Genomic DNA, 26,097 nt, shown 5'->3' with positions numbered 1-26,097 from the left:
CCATTTATAACCAGAGGCTGAAACTTCTTGTGATCATAGCTCACTCCCTGCACTTGTTTTAGCCTTTGCATTTTCAGTTTACATTTGCTGACAGCAAGCAGAGATATTGAAATAAGGAACTTAAAGGGAATGTCAGCAGGTTTTTGCTACCTAATCTGAGAGCATCATGATGTAGGGAAAGAGACCCTGAATCCAAAGATGTATCACTTAGACTACTGAGGGCAGCCGTTCTGACACAATCAGAGCATTTATATTTAGAATGAAGCAGAGCTGAGAAAGCTAACCCCAAGTGAGCTGCTTAGTTGCCGGACTAGTCCGGCAATGTTAATCTCATAGTGATAAATCCTTCACGGTTAGTAAATAACAAAGGCACCTTGACAAGTGATACATCCCTGATTTCTGTGTTTCAGCCTCTATCTGCTGCTGTCTTCAGATTACATAGCAAAAATCTGCTGACGGGTTCCCTTTCAATACAGAGAATATTAGAAAGTACAAGAACTTTGGACACAACACTTAAGCATTATTTACATGAAACTGAAAAACCTTTTTAAAAATGTCCAGCTTGGAATTATTATTATTTTTTTTTTACTTTTTAATGATACCCATTTCCCACTGACCTTCAGAACGTTTCTGGCATCAAATGACTCCCTTTCCCTTTGACCAAACTTTCCAAAGAACGTGGTGCTTCTGTCCTCAGCTGTAAAATAGAAAAGCATTTATATAGCATTAAATAATACTAAGAGAAAATAATCCGCTCATACAGGTGATTGTGGCGGCTGGAGGTAAAGATCCATATAATGAGGGTTAAGAGGTTGAAGTTTGTTTTTTTTACTAAAGAGAGGGCATTACCTACACATACAGTAATAAAGGACTTGTTAATTAGTGGAGCGTTCGTGTACCTCTGCTGTATACAGCGCACAACCTGCGACAAGGAATCCATCATAAACACATTACAGACACAATACAAAAAGGCTTTATTATAGTAATGTCTGCAGGTGACGACCAATACATTGCAGCACTGCTCGCTCGCAGAACGCCTTCCTTGTTTCAGCTGCAACAAAGCCGTTATTTCACTAGCGGCAGCTCTGATTTTTATGCGAACCACGCAGCCCTGAGATGCTTGTAGACCACACTGTTATTAGCCATTGTTTCATAATGACCTAAAAAGGTAGATAAACACTATCGAGCTTATTACCAGCACATCACAATCTGATACTACACAGCAACCACAAATGTGTTCTCACAAGTACAGAGCGTTATACAGATACAGTGGGGGAAATAAGTATTTTCTCCCTTGCTGATTTTGTAAGTTTGCCCACTGACAAAGACATGAACAGTCTATAATTTTAAGGGTAGGTTAATTTTAACATTGAGAGATAGAATATCAAAAATAAAATCCAGAAAGTCACATTGTATAAATTATATAAATGTATTTGCATTTTGCAGTGAGAAATAAGTATTTGATCCCTCTGGCAAACAAGACTTAATACTTGGTGGAAAAACCCTTGTTGGCAAGCACAGCAGTCAGACGCTTTTTGTAGTGGATAATGAGGTTTGCGCACATGTCAGGAGGAATTTTGGTCCACTCCTCTTTGCAGATCATCTCTAAATCATTAAAATTTTGAGGCTGTCGTTTGGCAACTCAGAGCTTCATCTCCCTCCATAAGTTTTCTATGGGATTAAAGTCTGGAGACTGGCTAGGCCACTCCATGACCTTAAAGTGAACCTGTCACCAGGTTTGGCTGAAAAGAGATACGGCCATCACCTTTCAGGGCTGATATACAGCATTCTATAATGCTGCATATCTGCCCCCAACCCGACCTGTAAGAGAATAAAAATAATTTTTATTATACTCACCTGTGGAGCAGTCTGGTCAGATGGGCGTCACTGGTCTTGGTCTGGCGCCTTCCATCTTCCGATCCCCAGCCTCCTGCTTGCTTCGTGTGGATGACATGTCCCTTCGTCATCCATACAGTGTCCTCAGCACCACGCTCCTGGGAAGGCGCACTTCTCTGCCTTGTCGAGGGCTCTTTGACTTTTCCCAGCACCTACGCATTGCAGTACTTTGCTTTGCCCTCAACAGGGCAGAGAAGTGTGCCTGCGCAGGAGCGCGGTGCTGAAGAGACGTGTCATCCACATGAAGCAAGCAGGAGGACGGAATTGCAAGAAGGGAGGAGCCAGAACAAGAAGAGGGAAACCCATTGAACCGGACCGCCCTGCAGGTAAGTATAATAAAAGTTATTTTTATTCTCTTGCAGGTCGGGTTGGGGGCAGATATACAGCATCATAGTATGATGGCTGTACGTTTTTGGTCATTGTCTTGCTGGAAGACACAGCCACGACACATTTTTAATGTCCTGGCGGAGGTAAGGAGGTTGCCACTCAAGATTTTATGGTACAAGGCTCCATCCATTCTCCCATTGATGCGGTGAAGTAGTCCTGTGCCCTTAGCAGAGAAACACCCACAAAACATAATGTTTCCACCTCCATGCTTTACAGTGGGGACGGTGTTCTTTGGGTCATAGGCAGCATTTCTGTTCCTCCAAACACTGCGATTTGAGTTAATGCCAAATACCTCAATTATTGTCTCATATGACCACAGCAGCTTCTCTCAATTACTCACAGAATCATCCAGGTGTTCATTGGCAAACTTCAGACAGGCCTGCACAGGTGCCTTCTTGAGCAGGGGACCTTGCGGGCACTGCAGGATTTTAAACCTTTACGGCGTAATGTGTTACCAATGGGTTTCTTGGTGACTGTGGTCCCAAGCTGCCTTGAGATCATTAACAAGTTCCCCCCATGTAGTTTTAGGCTGATCTTTCACCTTCTTCATGACTCTCACCTTCTCAAGGATACCCCATGAGGTGAGATTTTCGATGGTGCCCCAGATCGATGTCGATTGACAGTCATTTTGTATTTCTTCCATTTTCTTACTATTGTACCAACAGTTGTCTCCTTCTACCCAGCGTCTTACTCATGGTTTTGTAGCCCATTCCAGCTTTGTGCAGGTCTATGATCTTGTCCCTGACATCCTTATAAAGCTCTTTGGTCTTGCCCATGTTGTAGAGGTTAGAGTCTGACTGATTAATTGAGTCTGTGGACAGGAGTCTTTTATAAAGGTGACTATGTAAGACAGCGGGCTTTAATGCAGGTAACAAGTTGATTTGGAGTGTCTAACTGGTCTCTAGGAGCCAGAACTTAATGGTTGGTAAGGGATTAAATACTTATTTCTCACTGCAAAATGCAAATACATTTATATAATTTATACAATATGATTTTCTGGATTTTATTTTTGATATTCCATCTCTCAATGTTAAAATTAACCTACCCTTAAAATTATAGACTGTTCATGTCTTTATCAGTGGGCAAACTTACAAAATCAGCAAGGGTTCATACACTTATTTCCCCCACTGTATAATATGATACAAATATATGTAGAATATGCATCAAGCACAATTTGAATTCTCTGGCATCTAAGAGACCTCTGTAAGTGGTCACTGAACTTTCCTAAAATGTGATCTCATTTGATTAATATAATGTAATAGGCAACTTGCAAAGAAATTATCAAAAATTATACTTGTGTCATGCCTATTACCCTCGAAACATTCACTACAAAGTACAATCCGCTGCCTGTTGTTAAGTATAATCCGTCTTTAGAAGATGAGATGCTGAGACATACTCCAGAAAATGGGAAAGGGTGTTTGTCTCTCTGCTCTTGCTCTCCTGTTTGTCAAACTGCATACAAGTATAGAAGAGAGCTGGGATTACACTTAAAGGCAGGCAGACATTGGACAATTTCAGGTATTATGCATGTAGGAAAATGAGGGAAAGGATGTAGCAGCATATAGAGATCAGTCAGAATACTCATTGAGAGGAGCCACCTACTCGACAAAAGTGGATTGCAAGTTACAGTGCACGAGATTCAGGATACTTCCTGGACATATTAGGCTGGCATGTACATTGACGGCTCTGTTCTCGTTTGAGGGATGAGAGCAGCAATGCTTTTTACAAATTTTGTGCAATAGGACATATCTGCTTTAAGTATTAAGCTTCTAATGTAAAAGATCTTACAGAAATCTAGTATACTGTATCCTGTGCTTTGAATAAGGTGACACAATGGGGAAAGGAAAACAGAGCACCACTGTACAGAAACAGTAAGGTGTGTGATGAAGACCTACCACTCAGCAGGGAAGGAAGCATATATGTGGGAGCAAATGATTTTCAGAAAATGGCTCCTTCTTTGTATAGATCTCTGAAAGGGTCTCTGGACAGCAGAAACATCAGATCCCCCTGTATGACTGCCCCAGATAAGGTATGCGGCTGGCAGCACACATTAAAGAGAACACCTGACAAGGGGACTCCTCCTGACCGAAGTACGGGCAGCATGAATCAGACACTGGCTGCTTAACTGTTGCTGCGCAGGTATTACTTTGGAAAGCTGTCCGGGGACCATGTGTCCCGATGGCTAGTCCAAGAGGCAGGACCCAAGCGTCTTCTTCCTGCCACCTCTGTGGACTAGTCATTCTAGTTGCATGTTTCCCAATCAACTTTGCAAAGTATGTCTTCTCTAAAATGCGGAGGCATTTCAGAGTAAAACACATACAGCTGCAATAACACTGCCAGTGTTTAACCCCTTCCCGACATGTGACGGAATAGTACGTCACATGTCGGGACCCCCGCTTTGATGTGCGCTCCGGCGGTGAGCGCACATCAAAGTCGCGACATGTCAGCTGTTTTTTACAGCTGACATGTGCGCGCAATAGCGGCGGGTGAAATTGCGATCACCCGCCGCTATTAACTAGTTAAATGCCGCTGTCAAACGCAGACAGCGGCATTTAACTACCGCATCCGGCCGTGCAGCCGGATATGAGCGCATCGCCGACCCCCGTCACATGATCGGGGGTCGGCGATGCTCCTTCATTGTAACCATAGAGGTCCTTGAGACCTCTATGGTTACTGATTGCCGGTGGCTGTGAGCGCCCCCCTGTGGTCGGCGCTCACAGCACACCTGCATTTTAGCTACATAACAGCGATCTGATGATCGCTGTTATGTAGCAGAGCCGATCGGGTTGTCCCTGCTTCTAGCCTCCCATGGAGGCTATTGAAGCATGGCAAAAGTAAAAAAAAAAAGTTTTTAAAAATGTGAAAAAAATAAAAAAAATATAAAAGTTTAAATCACCCCCCTTTCGCCCCAATCAAAATAAATCAATAAAAAAAAACCCCAACCTACACATATTTGGTATCGCCGCGTTCAGAATCGCCCGATCTATCAATAAAAAAAAAGCATTAACCTGATCGCTAAATGGCATAATGAGAAAAAAATTTGAAACGCCCGATTTACGTTTTTTTGGTCGCCACGACATTGCATTAAAATGCAATAACGGGCGATTAAAAGAACGTATCTACACCAAAATGCTATCATTAAAAACGCCAGCTCGGCATGCAAAAAATAAGCCCTCAGCTGACCCCAGATCACGAAAAATGGAGACGCTACGAGTATCGGAAAATGGCGCAATTTTGTTTTGTTTTGTTTTTTGCAAAGTTTGGAATTTTTTTTCACCACTTAGGTGAAAAATAACCTAGTCATGTTAGGTGTCTATGAACTCGTAGTGACCTGGAGAATCATAATGGCAGGTCAGTTTTAGCATTTAGTGAACCTAGCAAAATAGGCAAGCAAAAAACAAGTGTGGGATTGCACTTTTTTTGCAATTTCACTGCACTTGGAATTTTTTTCCCGTTTTCTAGTACACGACATGCTAAAACCAATGATGTCGTTCAAAAGTACAACTCGTCCCGCAAAAAATAAGCCCTCACATGGCCAAATTGACGGAAAAATAAAAAAGTTATGGCTCTGGGAAGGAGGGGAGCGAAAAACGAAAACGGAAAAACGGAAAAAGCTCCGGGGGTGAAGGGGTTAAGGTACTTACTGTAGATCATTGGTAGTTGGATAACTAGCTTTATGCAGTAGCCATGTGCCTTAGAGCTGGAAGTATGTGACCAACTTTTTCAGATGCTTCCTAAAATGTCTTACCTGCCACACCTGCAAAACCAAAACCGACGCTAATCTCAGGCCCAGTGACACCCCTGAATTGCCCCAAATCATATGCTCACTCCAGACTCCATACATAAGAGTCTACTTATCTACTTCTCGTGCCTCCCTGCATATATACTACATATCTACTGATTGTGCCATCCTGCATATATACTTCTCTATAGTGCCCGTAAGTATTTATAATAATATAATAATAGTAATTTTTATTTATATAGCGCCAACATATTCCACAGCGCTTTACAAATTATAGAGGGGATTTGTACAGACAATAGACATTACAGCATAACAAAAATCACAGTTCAAAATAGATACCAATAGGAGTGAGGGCCCTGCTCGCAAGCTTACAATCTATAGGAAAAAGGGAGACACGAGAGGTGGATGGTAACAATTGCTTTTGTTGTTCGGACCAGCCATAGTGTAAGGATGGGGTGTTCATGTAAAGCTGCATGAACCAGTTAACAGCCTGAGTATGTAACAGTACAAACACAGAGGGCTATTAACTGCATGAAATATATGAGAACTTGACGTGAGGAATCTGATTATGGTTTAAGGTTTTTTATTTTTATTCTTTTTGAATGGGCCACACAGGGATAGTTAGGTTAATGCGTTGAGGCGGTAGGTCAGTCTGAACAAATGCGTTTTTAGGGCACACTTAAAACTGTGGGGATTAATCGTATTAACCTGGGTAGTGCATTCCAAAGAATTGGCGAAGCACGTGTAAAGTCTTGGAGACGGGAGTGGGAGGTTCTGATTGTTGAGGATGCTAACCTCAGGTCATTAGCAGAACGGAGAGCACGGGTAGGGTGTTAGACTGAGACCAGGGAGGAGATGTAGGGTGGTGCTGAGCCATGGAGTGCTTTGTGGATGAGGGTAATAGTTTTGTACTGGATTCTTGAGTGGATGGGTAACCAGTGTAATGACTGGCACAGGGTAGAGGCATCGATGTAACGGTAGGTGAGGAATATAATCCTGGCAGCAGCATTCAGGACTGATTAGAGCGGGGAGAGTGAGGCCAATTAAGAGAGCGTTACAATAGTCCAGACGAGAATGAATGAGTGAGACAGTAAGAGTTTTTGCAGTGTCGAAAGTAAGAAAAGGGCGAATTCTATATATATTCTATATATGTTTTTGAGATGCAGATAAGAAGAGTGAGCCAGTGATCGGATATGGGGGGTGAAGGAAAGCTCAGAATCAAGGATGACCCCAAGGCAGCGGGCATGTTGCTTGGGAGTAATGGTGGAACCGCACACGGAGATGGCAATGTCAGGCAAGGTAGGTTAGTAGAGGGAGAGAACAGTTCAGTTCAGTTTTTGACAGATTCAGTTTTAGATAGAGGGAGGACATGATGTTAGAGACAGTGGTAAGGCTAGGTTCACATTGCGTTAGGGCAATCCGTTAAGCGCATAGCGCTAGCGGATTGCGCCAACGCAATGTATCTATAGGGATCGCGTTTGCCGATCCCGTTAGAGCAGATCCCCGATCTGCGCTAGCGAGGAACGGACCTCGGGCGCACCTCGGACGCTGCAAGCAGCGTCCGAGGTCCGTCAAAAAATAACGGCACATCGCTAGCACGTGCCGAAAATGGCATGCGCTAGTGATGAGTTGGCAACCCATTAGCACATTGCTGTCAATGGGTGCGCTAACGGACCCGTTACATGGCGTTAATTGCGACAATTTCGCCATGTAACGGAGTCCGCTAGCGGACACCCATTAACGCAATGTGAACCTTAGACAATCACTGGTGCTTTCTAAAAAGGCAGGAGTGAGATCAGGAGAAGACGTGTATAATTGGGTGTCATCAGCATAGAGATGGTACTGGAAACCAAATCTACTGATTGTTTGTCCAATAGGGGCAGTATACAAAGAGAAGAGGAGGGGGATTAGGACTAATCCTTGAGGAACCCCAACAGTAAGGGGAAGGTGAGAGGAGGAGGAACCAGCAAAAGATACAGTGAAGGAGCGGTCAGAGAGATAGGAGGAGAACCAGGAGAGAACGGTGTCCTTGAGGTCGATGGAGCGGAGCATAGTGAGGAGGAGCTGATGATCCACAGTATCGAATGCTTCAAGAGAATTATCATGGAGTAGTGACCATTAGATTTAGCTGTTAGACTTTAGTGAGGGCGGTTTCAGAGGAGTGTAAAGAGCGGAAACCAGATTGAAGAGGGTCGAGAAGAGAGTTATCTCAGAGATAGCGGATAAGACAGGAATAGACCAGGCGTTCCAGGAGTTTAGAGATGAAGGGAAGATTAGAGACAGGTCTATAATTTAGCGGCACAGTTTTGATCGAGGGATGGTTTTTTAAGTAATGGGTGTATGATGGCATGCTTAAATGAGGAGGGAAAAATACCAGAAGAGAGAGAAAGGTTGAATATTTTTGTTAGGTGAGAGGTGACAGCCGGGGAAAGGGACTGGAGGAGATGTGACAGAATGGGGTCACTGGTGCAAGTGGTCGGGCGAGAAGATGCAAGGAGCCTGTTTACTTCTTCTGTAACTGGTTCAAAGTCAGAGAGTGAACGGGATGCAGTGGGGGAGGGACGACAGTGCATGGTATGAAGGGATTGGGAGATAATTTCCTGTCGAATGTAGTCAATTTTTTCTTTGAAGTAATTGGCCAGATCGTGAGCGCGGAGATCCGTGGTTGGGGCCTGCACTTTTGGGTTGAGTAGGGAATGGAAAGTGTCAAAGAGAAGTTTAGGGTTATTGGACAGTGAGGTGATGAGGGTGTTGAAATAGGTTTGCTTGGAGAGGTGAAGGGCAGAGTAGTATGTTTTAAGCATAAACTTATAATGGATGAAATCTTCAAGTAGATTACATTTTCTCCACAGACGCTCGGCGCACCTGGAGAACCGCTGTAGGAAACGCGTTTGCAGTGTGTGCCACGGTTGTCGCCGTCTGTGCCGAGTTGTTCTATGTATAGGAGGTGCAATTTCAACCAGGGCACTTTGTAGTGTTTCATTATAGTGCTTCAGTGCAGAACATGAGATGGAGGAGATAGGGGCCAATGAGGACTGCAAGCTCTGCATAAGTTTCTGGGGGTTAATTGCCTGTATGTTTCTATAAGTGTGGAAAGTGGGGGTGACCTGAGCAGCATGGCAGTTCTTGATAGAGAATGAAAGAAGGTGGTGGTCAGAGAGCGGAAGAGGGGAGTTTGTGAAATCGTCCACTGAGCAAAGCCGGGAGAAGACCAAGTCGAGGGAGTTTCCGTCTTCATGCGTTGGAGAGTTAGAATGCTGCGAGAGGCCGAAAGAAGAGGTTAGAGATAAAAGTTGAGAAGCAGATGGGGAGAGGGGAAAAGCAATGGGGATGTTGAAGTCACCCAAGATGAGGGTGGGGGTGTCACAGGAGAGAAAGTGTGGAAGCCAGGTGGCAAAGTGATCCAGGAACTGATTGGAGGGGCCGGGAGGACGATAAACCACCGCCACTCGCATGGAGAAGGGGATGTAGAGTCTGACAGTATGGACTTCAAAGGAAGGGAAGACAAGTGAGGGTACTTGGGGGATAACTTGGAAGGTACATTTGGGTGATAGGAGCAGACCAACTCCTCCACCTGCTCTGTTGCCCGATCTTGGGGTATGAGAAAAGTGTAGTCCACCATATGAGAGAGCAGCAGCAGCGGTGGTGTCTGACTGCTGGATCCAGGTTTCAGTAAGAGCCAGGAGGTTAAGAGAATCAGAAAGGAAGAAGTCATGGATGAATGAGAGTTTATTACACACAGAGCGAGAGTTCCAAAGGGCACAATTTCATGGCAAACAGTAATTACCAGTGTAATAAGCCCAAGGGTGCTTTTAATTAGTGTTAGTTCTACCTGCCCATTTAAAATTGTAGTTTTATAACCTCAGAAAGGCAAATTTATGACAATAAGACCATCAGAAGGAGCTCACCTTGTTGTGGTTGATGGGCATACATGTATTGGCCAATTTATGAGCTAAAAACATTCATTTTTCTAAGTACTTTTTTTGTAAGTACATTTTATTCAGCAACAATGTAGTATAGATCTTGTATTTGCATATATATTGCTCTCTACAGTGCTGCTGTCCCCCCCCCCCTTTTTTGTGTATTACCAGCATAATAATGACATCCCCATGGTCTCATCATAACGATGTTATTACCTTACCAGTACAATGAGACCAGCCATAATGCAGTGTTCACAGAAAATTTGCTGCTAAAGCGTTGTGAAGTGTACCAGACACAGGGCTCCTATAACGCCCCAATGTTCTTCCCTGATCTCCATGCCTCCAAAAGGAATTCAGCCCTAGGAGATGAGCACTAGACAATACTATCAGGCTGCGGTGACTATGGTTTATCTCTTCTATAACTGCTTCTGGATTGAGTCCTTACCAAGTTCTAGGATCAGTTCCTGATGTATATGCTAAATGGAGGCAATGACAATTACCTAATAGTGGCATCAAATAGTCATACACTATAAAAATACCTGGTAAAAAAAAAATGTCCCAAAAAAATAAAGTACAGTAAATTTTAATTAACAGATCTTAAAATATAAATAAGTTCCACAATTGGATATGTTAAAAAATAATGTTCCTGTGCTGAGATAATCTTATAAATGAGCTAATGTGTAATAGCTGTGTCTGACCGTGGAAGAACATGGTCTGATCATACCACATCTCCTGGGCAGGGGAGGAAGAAAAGAGAAGAGTATACAGACAGGACAACATGGGATCACAGCTGATATGTGAATAAAAACAAGTTTTTAAACAGCCAGGGAAATGTATTACCTCACAAAAACCAGAATCAGTTGAGATCCAGTGCTGTAATGTCTGTATACTCCTTTTGCTTCCCCCCCTGCCCAGGAGCTGTGGTATGATCAGATCATGTTCTTGCAGGACACAGCCATTACACAGTACACAGCAGGGGCACATTTATAAGATTATCTCAGCACAGGAACATTTTTATTTAACACATCCAATTGTGAAAAATAGGTTTATTCTATGATCTATTCATTAAAATGTATTTTCTTTGAGGGAAAAACCCTTTAATGGATGCATATTCTTACATAGGGCATGGATGGCATTCAATGGCCATCACAAGCATCCATCAGACATACATGTGATGTAATTGGGTCCATAAAAGTGTTTTCCTGTATGTTTATATAGCTGACCTATGCTCAGGCACCTCGTATCATCTGCCACACCCACCGATCAGCTGTTATGACCTTCACCGGTGACCGGACGTAAATTATGTCCAGAGCGGGCCAGCACAGCATCATACACTGACCGCTTCCAGGTACTGTAGATCAGCTTCTATTGACAGAATAGGAGTTGCTCTGCAGATCCCTGGAGCAGCCACTAATCAGTGCATGGAGCTGCGGTGGTCGCTCCGTACACTATTTACACCTGGTTGACGGTGGAGGTGGTAACAGCTGATGAGTAGGGGTGTTGGATGCTACCTCCGAACATATAATCATTATCTATGTAATGACAGGTCATCAATATAAAATTAGTGGACAAAGCAGTTGTTGAAGTCAGAGTTAATTGCTGCTTGTTTAGGGCGCCATTCAGACGGGCTGACAAAACTGTATGGGGACAGAAAGATCACGAAAAAGATCACCCTGTCCCCTTACAACGTGCACATTATTGGCAGTACATCCCGGGTTTATACTGGGTGATGTGCTCTCAATGATCATTTATGGACCCACATAAAAGATCCAATCCACTACCAAACAAGTGCTTTGAATATATATGTTGAGGGGGCACCACGGCCTATAAAGTGGGATCACCCTGACCTATGGCATATGCATAACCAAAAGACACAAGAGAAAAAGTAAAGGTCATACAAATGGGGATCACCACAAGGATTCAGCTAGGATACATACAGTTTTTATTAGTACACTACAGTACACATGAAAACAGGTAATAAAGTGAACACACACTTAAAAACAATTAAAAAGGCAACATTCTTGTCCATTGTAACTTCAGCCCGAAATAGGGCTAACACCTGCGCCCAAGACCATAGATCAATACCTAATAAGGCAATACCTATGTGGACATCACCATAAAAATACACATGGTTCAATGAAACAAGCTTGTTATATATATGACAGAAGACTGAGTGAAGGGCAACTTTACCAAAGTATCACATAATACAGTGAATACAATGACCAATGCAGCCGTAGAAGACTGCCCCTAAATGAAACAAGTCCCTATCCAGCATAGCACAAGAGCAATAATGTTAATTTGCATCACCACAAGGGGTTAAAATGCAAGTGAAATACCACGGAGCCCTGAACCCAGCCCTGCAAATACAATACCATGGGCTAGAAGTGTGTAACTGGTCAAAAAATGGCGCAGGTGAAGCGGAGACCCAACGCGTGTCGCCCCACTCAGGAGGCTTCGTCAGGGGACCCCTGACGAAGCCTCCTGAGTGGGGCGACACGCGTTGGGTCTCCGCTTCACCTGCGCCATTTTTTGACCAGTTACACACTTCTAGCCCATGGTATTGTATTTGCAGGGCTGGGTTCAGGGCTCCGTGGTATTTCACTTGCATTTTAACCCCTTGTGGTGATGCAAATTAACATTATTGCTCTTGTGCTATGCTGGATAGGGACTTGTTTCATTTAGGGGCAGTCTTCTACGGCTGCATTGGTCATTGTATTCACTGTATTATGTGATACTTTGGTAAAGTTGCCCTTCACTCAGTCTTCTGTCATATATATAACAAGCTTGTTTCATTGAACCATGTGTATTTTTATGGTGATGTCCACATAGGTATTGCCTTATTAGGTATTGATCTATGGTCTTGGGCGCAGGTGTTAGCCCTATTTCGGGCTGAAGTTACAATGGACAAGAATGTTGCCTTTTTAATTGTTTTTAAGTGTGTGTTCACTTTATTACCTGTTTTCATGTGTACTGTAGTGTACTAATAAAAACTGTATGTATCCTAGCTGAATCCTTGTGGTGATCCCCATTTGTATGACCTTTACTTTTTCTCTTGTGTCTTTTGGTCAAACAAGTGCTTTGCTTATTTGTTGGCTGATCGGCTGCGAGTTTACATGGGCTGATGATCGGGAACGAGCATCCTTATAAAAGCTCATTTGCTGATTATCAGCCCATGTAAATGGGTCTTTAGATGTGTGTGGAGGAATGTTACTGCCAAGCTAAATGCGTTTGCGGACTTGACCCCGTTCCTGATAGCTACATGATGTGATTATAATCTGTGCACAATGATTCAGAATATATAAATAATGGGAAATAAAAAGCTGTTATCTCTGATCTCTATTATAGCTGAAATAACTACAAGCAGACCCAGCTTATTCTAGCAGCCTCTTAATAAACTGCATTATGTTACAGAACAGAAGCATCAAAGCTTCCATGATGCTTATTCTGCAGATACTAAATGAATAAACGTGTAGGAAAGTTTTCAGACACTGTCAGAAGTGAGAGCATCTGAGCCAGGATAAAAGCCCATTCTATCACACATCATGCCGCTGTCCTCTTCTGCTATTGTGGCACTGAGCGTTGCTTTCACTGTCAGGGAAGATCTCTGCATATTGGATGCACTTGTCTGTTACTTTTCCTCTCCTTCCTGTATATAACAAAACTGAAGACAAGCAAATATGAAAGGCCGGCCTAGAGAAGAGTAATGAAATGAGCAGCACGCATATTCACGTCTTCATGTCGTGATCAGTAAGACATAAACACTTGCCTAAGGGATCTCGTCGGAACAGTGTGTTCATAACCGTAGCGTGAAGTTTTACTCTGTCCCAGTCTTTTAGCATCAGCCCTGAGCCCACAAATCTCTGCATGAAGCGATCCGCTACAAGCTGCAACCTGCGTGAGAGAGGGACATAGTTTATATCTCTTCGGAAATCTACTTTCTTAACAAATGCTGAGCACACAGTAAAGTATGGCTTCTATCTTCAACGCACCGCAGTCCCTAAAAAAGCCAGAATAAGAGAAACAATTCCTTGTTAGACTCAAGAGTAAAGGGCCAATGCACTCCGAAATGAGGTGAAACACATTAAGCATGACTAAGAAATTGATTTTTAAACTTTAAAACTTAAATATATTTACGAGAAATTATGCCACCATTTATGTTCAGTTTGTTTTTATTAATCAATAGTGAAAACGCAAAAAAACCCACAACATTCGACCAAATATATTATGATCCAATAAGTCACGTTAAGGTCTTAACAAAGCTTGTAAAGATAACAGTATTCATGTGGAAATATAAACAGGTCAAACAACATTGCAGCTGCATAAAAAAAACGACCCAAATTTTTATATCAGCAAATGAAGAATTATTCTGAAAATTCCAACATAGAGGTTAGAAAGAGAATGAGGGGAAAGAAACACATGTGGGAATCCATATGAGTATGGAACTATAAGAAGAAAAAAGGAAGGGAAAAAAAACTGAGGGGGGATTAGAAGGGATAGGAGGGATGACAGGGGGTAGGGTTAACCGGGAGAAGGAGTATGGAAAAAGGGAAGGGGGAAGATGAAGGAAATGAGGCTACAATCTTCAGGTAAGCACACAGCACCAACCCAGAAACACTTCATGTGAGAACAGTCCATCTATTGGAATTATTTATAAAAATTCACTGAGTCCTGAAACAGGATCCAGTCATTCCACTATCTCCTAAATCCATCGTATGCAGACCTTTCCGCTGTGAGTTCTTCCATCGTACAAATATTAACTATCTCGGCAAACCAATCCGACATTAGGGGAGTAAGAGTTGTTTTGCAAGGTCTTCGAATCACTGACTGTGCTGCAGTTAAATAAAACCGGAGACTATACTTCTTTTGGGAACCAATTGAAGAGGGAAAAATAGATAGAAGAGCAATCTTAGGGCTGAACTCCAAACTTCTACCCATAACCAAAGAGTAATTTGAAAAAAACTTTTCCCAGAATGGCTTGATTCTACAATTAACTGTGCTAAGGCAAGGAAATGTGCAATATATGAAATGTGAATAGCATAATGGCTTGGGAAATTTATAAAAAAACACATGAGATTCTTAGCACAAGATTTGGCCAAAAGTTGTGAGCCCATCCACCAAACGTCAAGGTAATCTCAAAAGGGATGGGTACCTGAGCTGACTGCCTAGTGTGAACACCCGCCCTTCACCATGCTGTGATTTCAATTACATCCAGACACAGTTGGTTCTGAGCTTCCTATAAAAGCAGGCTTTATCATGTTATTAGCCATAGGTAAGTGTTCACACTAGGCAGTCAGCTCAGGTACCCATCCGTTTTGAGATTACCTTGACGTTTGGTGGATGGGCTCACAACTTTTGGCCAAATCTTGTGCTAAGAATCTCATGTGTTTTTTCATAAATTTCCCAAGCCATTATGCTATTCACATTTCATATATTGCACATTTCCTTGCCTTAGCACAGTTAATTTTGAGTGCAGCTATTGATCTATTTGCTATATGACTTTTCTGGTTATGCACCAGTTCAGACTATATTGTTGTTCAGTCAGTTTTCTTATATTTACTTGATTCTACAATGCCACCATTTACACACAAGTATATATAAAAAAAATGTTCATCTTGATGAAAGATTATCCCAGACCATGACTTATGCCATATAATACCAGTGACCAATAATTACCGAGTAAAGGGCCCAGTAGGATAAGCAGTAACCATAAGCCCCAAGTAAAGGATCCATTAGAATAACCAGTGACAATATGACCTGAGTAAAGGCCCCAGTAGGATAAATATTGGCCATAAGCCCTGAGTAAAGGGTCCATGAGGATAACCAGTGACAATAAGCACTGAGTAAAGAGTCCAATAAGATAACCAGCGGCCATAAGCACAGAGTTAAAGTTCTACTAGCATAACCAGTAGCCATAAGCCCCAAGTAAAGGGCTGATTAGGGTAACCAATGATGGTAATAAGTACTGAGTAAAAGGCCCTTTAGGATAACCAATGGCCATAGACACTAAGTAAAAAGATCATTAGGATAACAAGTGGCCCGAAACACTGAGTAACGGGTCATTTTGAATAACCAGTGGCCATAGACACTAAGTCAAAAGTCCATTGGGCTAACCAGTGACCATAAGCATTAATTAAAGGAGTATCCCATCTCTAGAAAATGCCATCAATTTATGATCCATGTGGGATTAGAAAAGGGCCACAAAGCTAATAAACAGATGTAGCAGTCACCAACAATACCAACATAGCATGGCATAATGTCTCCGCTACATGAAGAGTGTACTGTGGGCCGTATTTCAATAAATATGGCCATGCTACGCCATTTCCACACAAATGCTTGATGCGCTAAGCCAACAATCATGATTTCAGTCTTCTCTCGCTGCTGCATCTGCAGCGGTGTGGCTCCTTCATGAATCTGCTCCATCATTGTTTTCCTCTAAAGCATTGTCCCCAGCCATCCATTGTGCAGAGAACTACAGCAAAGCCCTATTCACCTGCACAGGGCTGGATGCATCTCCCTGCAAAGCTAGATGGCTGGAAGCACCGTAGTGCAGGAACACCTAAAAAGAGGTGACGAGCTGATTAAGAGCTGCATCCCCTTCATTGTCAGGATCGATGGTGGTCCAAGAAGTCTGATCATAAGTCAATAATAATCTGATTATTCTATTAATATGCCTTCACATCATAAAAGGGGATAAACTTCTTTAATGGAATATAGTAGAAATAACGTATCCCAGTCAAGTCAAGCATGTTAAAATCCAAGTCTAATCCTTTTTATGCTTACCCCCATACACATTGGTCAAGTTAAAAGTGTACGGCTGGCTTAGGCCACCACAGAAAGAACAATCCTTTCTTGAATATTGAATGAGCTACCGATTAAATAATCTCCTGAGGAAGCAAAGAGTGGAGGGCGGGGAAGAAAATCTTATAAAGTAAATCTTATAAAGAAGAAAATCAACTGGTATTACCATATTATCTAGCTATTGTTCAGAAAATAAAGAATTCTTGGAGCAATTTCGGCAAGTGTGCTAATAAGTACGGCATCATTAACGATACGGCTTGAAAGCATATTTGATGAAGTCAAGAGGTGGCTGAAAAGCAATCTGTTTGGAGATTCACACAGCGCTACAGTAATTGTGAGAGAACAATTTTGAGTTCCTCAGAGTAATAAAAGACAGTAACTAAGAAATTGTATATATGTAATTGGGAACAGTGAGTTGCCGTCATTGTCAACCATTAGATGACATGATTGTCTGCCTTTACTTTAAGAAGACTTGTCACCATGGCCAGTTTTTATTCCCTTTGCTCCCCTGAGCATTCTGTTTTGTTTTTTTTTTCTTTTTAAATCCGATGGACAGTTGAAAAGATTTGGGCGTTTTATTTAGTGCTAATTTGCACTGACTTTAGCAAGGGTGTGTGGATAAAATTATTCCCTGGGGGCGGGTCTTTAGGTTGATCTGCATAATTACCCCATGAGCGACACCCCCTTCATAAAGACCATGACAATTAGCACTAAATAAAAAGGTTCATACATATGGAACTGTATGGCAGATAAAAAAAATCATGTGGAGAGCAGTGGGATTAAAAGAAAAGCAAAAACTGGCTACTTTTAGCCTGTGACAAGCCCTTTTTAATCAGTCTCCAAATTTTGTGTACCGATCTGGAAATTGTATTCTAGGTACCCCCAATATCACAATTCTGTGCCATTTATGACTTATGATTTATGTGTCAGCTCTTTTGGAACTCCTAAAGTGAACCCGCAGAACCACGACAACGAACCTCCCAAGAGAGAGCTGGCCTGGTGGACTACTCCCAATACAGGGAGTGTTAGGAGCAGGCCCGAGGGAGACTATTGCCGCGGAAGCTGATACCCGGGGACAGGAAGTAGGAGTGGAAAAGACACAGAACTGGCTATAACGGAGACACAGGACTGACTGGCACTGACTGAGACTAAGAATAGGCTGTATATGGCGCACGCTCAGGACAGACTGGATATGGTGGGAACACAGGACAGGCAGAGTATGGCAGAAACACAAGACAGGCAGGTTATGGCGGAAACACAGGACAGAGCAAGGTATGGCGAACGCACAGGACAGAGCAAGGTATGGCGAACGCACAGGACAGAGCAAGGTATGGCGAACGCACAGGACAGAGCAAGGTATGGCGAACGCACAGGACAGAGCAAGGTACAGAGGGACCTGGGTCAAATGAGGACAAATGACAATCAGGCATGGAGCAGAGGAAGGAGTTACCTTAAATAGAAGAGACGTAGAAGGACTTCCGGGTCAGGGTCCTCCAGGGTCAAAGAGAGGAGGAACGAAGCGTCTGCAGAGCAGAGGAAGGAAGTGCGCGTGTGAAGGAGTTGGAGAGAGGAGTGCGCACGCGCACCCGATGGGAGCCAGGGACCTGCGGCGAGACTGGAGGAGAAGAGACCGGAAGGCGCGCGCACACCACAGGAGCGCGCCGGGTCAGGTAAGTATGTTGGCAAACAGGGTGCGGAGCGGCAGGCGGAGCGGCGGCGCTGAGCGGCGCCGTGACATTATGAAATACTTAATACAAAGGAAAAACCACTCCTACAATGTGGTAGGAATGGCCACAACCCGGTCTAAGTACAATCTGGGACCGAGCATCACAAAATCTTCTTAGGAGCATGATTAATTACTATAAAGTTAGAGTGAGCAATTAATTTTCTCGAGGGGCCACATGAAAACTGTGACTGTTGAGAGGGGCCAAACCAATAGGCTAAAATTAATTCTGCTTAACATGAACATAATAATTATAATTATTTTATATTAATATTAAGCGTATGACCTTGACTCAACCGCTATGTTCAGCTATCGTCCAATATCGCTGCTCCCTTTCGCTTCCAAATTCCTGGAGTAGCACGTCCACGATGAACTTTCCTCCCACCTCTCTCTAACTTACTCTTTGACAATCTACAATCTGGTTTCCGTCCCCATCATTCCACTGATACCGCTCTGACTAAAATTACTAATGACCTACTTACAGCCAAAGCTAACGGATGATACTCTATACTCCTCCTTCTAGACCTGTCCTCTGCTTTCGACACAGTTGACCACTGCCTCCTACTACAGATCCTCTCCTCCTTTGGAATCAAAGACCTCGCCCTATCCTAGATCTCCTCATACCTTTCCAACCGCACATTCAGCATCTCCCATTCCCACACTACCTTTTCATCCCACACTCTCTCTGTTGGAGTCCTGCAAGGCTCTGTTCTAGGACCCTTACTCGTCTCAATCTATACACTTGGCCTGGGAACACTCATAAAGTCCCATAGATTAAAGTACCACTTGTATGCTGATGACACTCAAATCTACCTCTCTGGCCCAGACGTCATCTCTCTGCTGTCCAGAATCCCAGAGTGTCTATCAGCCATATCCTCCTTCTTCTCCTCTCGCTTCCTCAAACTCAATGTGGACAAATCTGAACTCATCATTTTTCCTCCATCTCACAGATCTTCCTTACCTGATCTATCTATCACAATTAATGACATCACGCTTTCCCCCACACCAGAAGTCCGCTGCCTCGGAGTAACCGTTGACTCCGCCCTGTCCTTCAAACCGCACATCCAAGCTCTTTCCAACTCCTGTCACCTCCAGCTCAAAAATATCTCCAGAATCCGTCCTTTCCGCAACTCTCAATCTACTAAAATGCTTGTGCATGCCCTCATCTCCCGCCTCAACTACTGCAACATCCTTTTCTGTGGCCTCCCTGTTAACACTCTTGCACCTCTCCAGTCCATCCTTAACTCTGCTGCCCGACTAATTCATCTCTCTCCTCGCTACTCCTCCATTTCTCCCCTCTGCAAATATCTTCACTGGCTCCCATTTCCCCAGCATATCCAGTTCAAATTACTAATTCTGACCTGACCTACCTCCATATATCTCCAAACTAATCTCCCAATATCTTCCCTCACGTAATCTCCGGTCCTCCCAAGACCTCCTTCTCTCCTCTACACTTATTCGTTCCTCACCTAATCGCCTCCAAGACTTCTCCCAAACATCCCCCATCCTCTGGAATTCTGTTCCCCAACACGTCCGACTATCAACCACATTTGGATCCTTTAAACAGAACCTGAAAACCCACCTCTTCAAGAAAGCCTACAGCCTGCAATGACCCCGCTGCCTCCTCACCACTACCGGAGTTACTGCCTCACCAACACCGGAGCTGCTGCAACCCCCCAACCTACTGTCTCCTTCCCCACCATCCAGTGGAATGTAAGCCCGCAAGGGCGGGGTCCTCTCCCCTCTGTATCAGTCTGTTATTGTTAGTTTGTTTACTGTAACTTGTATGTAACCGCTTCTCATGTACAGCACCATTGAAAGAATGGTGCTATATAAATAATAATAATATTGAGCAGAATTAAGTATGCTGACATCCCCCCTCTATAGCATGAGCCAGCACATAGCCCCCTATATATGGTATAAGCCTACACACAGCTCCCTATATATCATAAGAGCCCCACATAGCATTCTACCTACAGTATAAGCCCCACATAGCTTCCTATATACAGTATGAACCCCCACATAGCCTCCAATACAGTATGAGCCCCATGTAGCCTCCCATGTACAGCATGTGCCCCACGTAGCCCCCGATATGCAGCATGTGCCCACATAGCCTCTGATATACAGCATGTGCTCCACGTAGCCCTCTACATACAGCATGTTCCCCATGTAGTCCCCATATATACAGCATGAGCCACACATAGCCCCATGTACAGTATGAGCCTCACATAGTCTATGCTATTATATACAGAGTGTGACCCACATAGCCTCTGATATACAGAATGAGCCCCACATGGGTCCATTGTACATTATAAGCATCACATGGCCTCTTATATAGTCTGAGCCCCACATAGCCTCTTATATATAGCATGAGCCCCACATAGTATCTTATATACAGAATGAACCCCCTATATACAGTATGAGCCATACACAGTCCCATATATACACTCACCGGCCACTTTATTAGGTACACCATGCTAGTAACGGGTTGGACCCCCTTTTGCCTTCAGAACTGCCTCAATTCTTCGTGGCATAGATTCAACAAGGTGTTGGAAGCATTCCTCAGAGATTTTGGTCCATATTGACATGATGGCATCACACAGTTGCCGCAGATTTGTCGGCTGCACATCCCAAAGATGCTCCATACAAGGCAGGATGGATCCATGCTTTCATGTTGTTTACGCCAAATTCTGACCCTACCATCCGAATGTCGCAGCAGAAATCGAGACTCATCAGACCAAGCAACGTTTTTCCAATCTTCTATTGTCCAATTTCGATGAGCTTGTACAAATTGTAGCCTCAGTTTCCTGTTCTTAGCTGAAAGGAGTGGTACCCGGTGTGGTCTTCTGCTGCTGTAGCCCATCTGCCTCAAAGTTCGACGCACTGTGCGTTCAGAGATGCTCTTAGGCCTACCTTGGTTGTAACAGGTGGCGATTTGAGTCACTGTTGCCTTTCTATCAGCTCGAACCAGTCTGCCCATTCTCCTCTGACCTCTGGCATCAACAAGGCATTTCCGCCCACAGAACTGCCGCTCACTGGATTTTTTTTCTTTTTCGGACCATTCTCTGTAAACCCTAGAGATGGTTGTGCGTGAAAATCCCAGTAGATCAGCAGTTTCTGAAATACTCAGACCAGCCCTTCTGGCACCAACAACCATGCCACGTTCAAAGGCACTCAAATCACCTTTCTTCCCCATACTGATGCTCGGTTTGAACTGCAGGAGATTGTCTTGACCATGTCTACATGCCTAAATGCACTGAGTTGCCGCCATGTGATTGGCTGATTAGAAATTAAGTGTTAACAAGAAGTTGGACAGGTGTACCTAATAAAGTGGCCAGTGAGTGTATATATATATATATATATATATATATATATATATATATATATATATATATAGACACACAAATGTCCCATACACATGAAAAAAAAACAACACATACTTACTTTGCTCCCGTCCCGCACTGACTTTCCGCAATGCACAGCTGATGCGATGAAATGACGTAATCTCATCTGCAGCCTGAAGGGTGAAAGATGGAGCATGAAGCTCCATCCTCCACCAATGTATTCACTGCTGTCTGCATCCAGAGGATGTGGAGAGTTGGAGAAATTGAGCGGCGGATGGACGGTGGGTGGGGGAGAGCATGGTGCGGCCCGTGAGACTGTCTTGTTCCGCGGGCCGGACTGGAACAGCCAGAGGGCCGGATGCGACCCGCAGGCAGCACTTTGCTCAGTATTCTTAAAGGGAACCTGTCACCCCCAAAATCGATGGTGAGGTAAGCTCACCGTCATCAGGGGCTTATCTACAGCATTCTGTAATGCTGTAGATAAGCCCCCGATGTTACCTGAAAGAGGAGAAAAAGAGGTTAGATTATACTCACCCAGGGGCGGTCCGGTCAAATGGGTGTTTCAGGTCCGGTACAGCGCCTCCCATCTTCATTCCATGATGTCCTCTTCTGGTCTTCACGCCAGTGTAAAAAAAAATATTTTTTATTTTCACGGCTCTGCGTTATAAACTGTAGTGAAACACATGGGGGTTCAAAGTTCCCACAACACATCTTGATAAGTTCCTTGGGAGGTCTAGTTTCCAATATGGGGTCACTTATGGGGAGTTTCTACTGTTTAGTTACATCAGGGGCTCTGCAAATGCAACGTGACACCTGCAGACCAATCCATCTAAGTCTGCATTCCAAATGGCGCTCCTTCCCTTCCGAGCTCTCCCATGCGCCCAAACGGTGGTTCCCCCCCACATATGGGGTATCAGCATACTCAGGACAAATTGGACAACAACTTTTGGGGTCCAATTTCTCCTGTTACCCTTGGGAAAATACATTTTTTGTGGGAATTTTTTTTTTTTATTTTCACGGCTCTGCGTTATAAACACTTGGGGGTTCAAAGCTCTCACAACACATATAGATGAGTTCCTTAGGGGGTCTACTTTCCAAAATGGTGTCACTTTTGGTGGGTTTCAATGTTTAGGCACATCAGTGGCTCTCCAAACGCAACATGGCGTCCCATCTCAATTCCAGTCAATTTTGCATTCAAAAGTCAAATCGCGCTCCTTCCCTTCCGAGCTCTGCCATGCGCCCAAACAGTGGTTTACCCCCACATACGAGGTATCAGCGTACTCAGGACAAATTGGACAACAACTTTTGGGGTCCAATTTCTCCTGTTACCCTTGGTAAAATAAAACAAATTGGAGCTGAATTAAATTTTTTGTGTAAAAAAGTTAAATGTTCATTTTTATTTAAATATTCCAAAAATTCCTGTGAAACACCTGAAGGGCTAATAAACTTCTTGAATGTGGTTTTGAGCACCTTGAGGGGTGCAGTTTTTAGAATGGTGTCACACTTGGGTATTTTCTATCATATAGAAACCTCAAAATGACTTCAAATGAGATGTGGTCCCTAAAAAAAAACGGTGTTGTAAAAATGAGAAATTGCTGGTCAACTTTTAACCCTTATAACTCCCTAACAAAAAAAAAATTTGTTTCCAAAATTGTGCTGATGTAAAGTAGACATGTGGGAAATGTTACTTATTAAGTATTTTGTGTGACATATCTCTGTGATTTAATTGTATAAAAATTCAAAGTTGGAAAATTGCAAAATTTTCAAAATTTTCGCCAAATTTCCATTTTTTTCACAAATAAACGCAGGTAATATCAAAGAAATTTTACCACTATCATGAAGTACAATATGTCACGAGAAAACAGTGTCACAATCACCGGGATCCGTTGAAGCGTTCCAGAGTTATAACCTCATAAAGGGACAGTGGTCAGAATTGTAAAAATTGACCCGGTCATTAACGTGCAAACCACCCTTGGGGTTAAAGGGGTTAAATAAAAAAAAGTATACATGTTTTGTATCTGTGTACTCGTACCGACCTGCAGAATCATATTGCCACGTCAGTTTTACCAAATAGTGAACCTTGGTATGAAAAACATTTAAAAAAATGTGGAATTGCATATTTGTTTGCAATTTCAAAACACTTTTTTCCCCACTTTCTGGTGCATCACATGATAAAATGAATGCTGTGCCTCAAAAGTACAACTCATTCTGCAAAAAACTCCTATGGCTAAGAGGACTGAAAAATAAAAAAGTTATGGCTCTGGGAAGAAGGGGAGGAAAAACTAAAACGAAAAAGCAGAAAATCTTCATAGGATGAAGGGTTTAAGGATATGATTAATTACTATAGGGGAAATACTTCTGGCTGAAAATTAAAATAAAATCTGCATCTTGGAAAATTCTATGTTTTCAATATTTGCCGATATTTCTGCACAAAGTTTGAATAAAAAGAGAATGCACATCATCCCGCCTCGAGATTCTGACAATACTTTCCATGTAATCTGTGCATAGTAACTTGAAGATTATAATAGTCTCTCTATAATAACTTAGTATACATCATATAGAAGGATTAGTCAAAGCCTGGACGTTTGTCTACAGCAATTGACATATAAAATTATAGATTGTGACAAAATGATTATACAATGACTTGTCTACTTGTCCACCTCAGCGTCACACTCAAAAGGCAAATCTAAATGAAATAGACTTAATTCATCGGGTTTAAAGCCTCTTTCATAATGCCGTGATTTATCTTGTCTGCAAATAATGAAAGAATTTTCTTGGTTTTGGATCAGATTTTCATCAGTGTTTGGTCAGTGTCAGTTTTTACCATTAATGTTTAAACAGTGATGTTCTTGTATGAAAAAAATAATGAATTGGAAAGTTTATCCTATTATTGCAATGATAATGAAGGGACTGTACACTGATGCCATCCGTGTGATGTCAGTGATTTTCACCGATCCATAAACTTGTGGGGGTCATTCTGATTCATGACTCAGATAAAAAAAAATCACAAAAAATACACAGACATGTGAACAGCACCATAGACTATAATGGGTACATCGTTTATCCAAAAACATCACAGATAGAACAGCTCCCTGAACATTGGAAGTCTGGATAAGGGTAATTTCCCATGTTGTGGTTTTTTTTTTGTTCGTTTCTGAAATTGTCAAAACTAGAAGGTTTTTGACCCTTTTTCAGAAAATTTACAAAAAATTGCAGTGGTTTTTTTGTAGTGATTTTGGAACTTCAACAGAAAAAACATACTATGGCTACAATGTGTGAAAAACTAAGGGGGTTGTAACCGTTAAAGGCCCACCCTTAAAGCGGATCAGTCAAACTGCGTGATAAATAAATGGAACCTCAGACCTGATGAAACTTGTGTACTTTGCACATCCATGTCCAAATGGCTGTATAATGATGATATTAAAACAAGCAATATAATAATTCCATCTCTAGGACTCAAAAAGTGCTCATTTTAATATTGAGGGATATAAAATATTACACATGAATTTTCAAAGTAAGTGCAGCAGCTTCATCAGGTCAAAGATCTATTTATTAAAGCACTTAACTAGGATAATGAAATCTGGTGACAGATCCGCTTTAGGACAGATGGCAAACAGCATAAGCAGTTCAACAAGACAGAGCTACTAAAGCAAATGACTTGTTCTACAGCTGTGTCATTCTACCGACTTGTGGGAGTCCATGCAAAACGTATTCATGTTGTGTTGGATGCCAACAAGTATCAGTTTGAAGCAGTATACACACTTTTTGTACATTTATTTATGCATTTTACCTATATTAATATATTTTACAATGATTTGCACCTGTTTGAACTTGTTACCTGTCCACACACTCAATCACTCCCCAACCTGTCCACCATGGCCAAGACCAAAGAGCTGTATAAGGACACCAGAGACACAATTCTAGACCTTCATAAAACTGGAATGGGCTACAGGACAATAGGCAAGCAGCTAGATGAGAAGGCAACAACTGATGGCATATTTACTAGAAAATGAAAGAAACACAAGATGACCGTCAATCTTCCTCGGTCTGGGGCTCCATGCAAGTTCTCGACTCGTGGAGTAAGGATGATTCTGACAAAGGTCAGGAATCAGCACAGAACTACACAGGAGAACCAGATCAATGACCTGAAGAGAACTGGGACCACAGTCTCAAAGATTATCGTTCGTAACACACTACACCGTCATGGATTAAAATCCTGCAGGGCACACAAGGTCCACCTGCTCATGCCAGCACATGTCCAAGCTCATTTGAAGTTCCAGAATGACA

General features: G+C 42.7%; 1 protein-coding gene across 2 annotated transcripts in view; it reads right to left on the bottom strand.

The window, feature by feature from the left end:
* ASCC1 (activating signal cointegrator 1 complex subunit 1) overlaps positions 1–26,097 on the bottom strand; it is a 370,687-nt gene that overhangs the window by 166,287 nt on the left and 178,303 nt on the right. For both annotated transcript variants that reach the window (XM_077259130.1, XM_077259131.1), the window contains 2 exons: positions 13,712–13,836; positions 618–697 (listed from right to left, as the gene is read on the bottom strand). In XM_077259130.1, coding sequence (XP_077115245.1) covers positions 618–697; positions 13,712–13,836 — 205 coding nt within the window. The remainder of the gene's footprint in view (positions 1–617; positions 698–13,711; positions 13,837–26,097) is intronic.

The sequence above is a fragment of the Ranitomeya variabilis genome, chromosome 4, assembly GCF_051348905.1.
Source record: "Ranitomeya variabilis isolate aRanVar5 chromosome 4, aRanVar5.hap1, whole genome shotgun sequence".
In the NCBI taxonomy this organism is placed as follows: domain Eukaryota; kingdom Metazoa; phylum Chordata; class Amphibia; order Anura; family Dendrobatidae; genus Ranitomeya; species Ranitomeya variabilis.
Note: the sequence above shows the minus strand (reverse complement) of the source record. Positions and strands in the feature narration are given on the sequence as shown.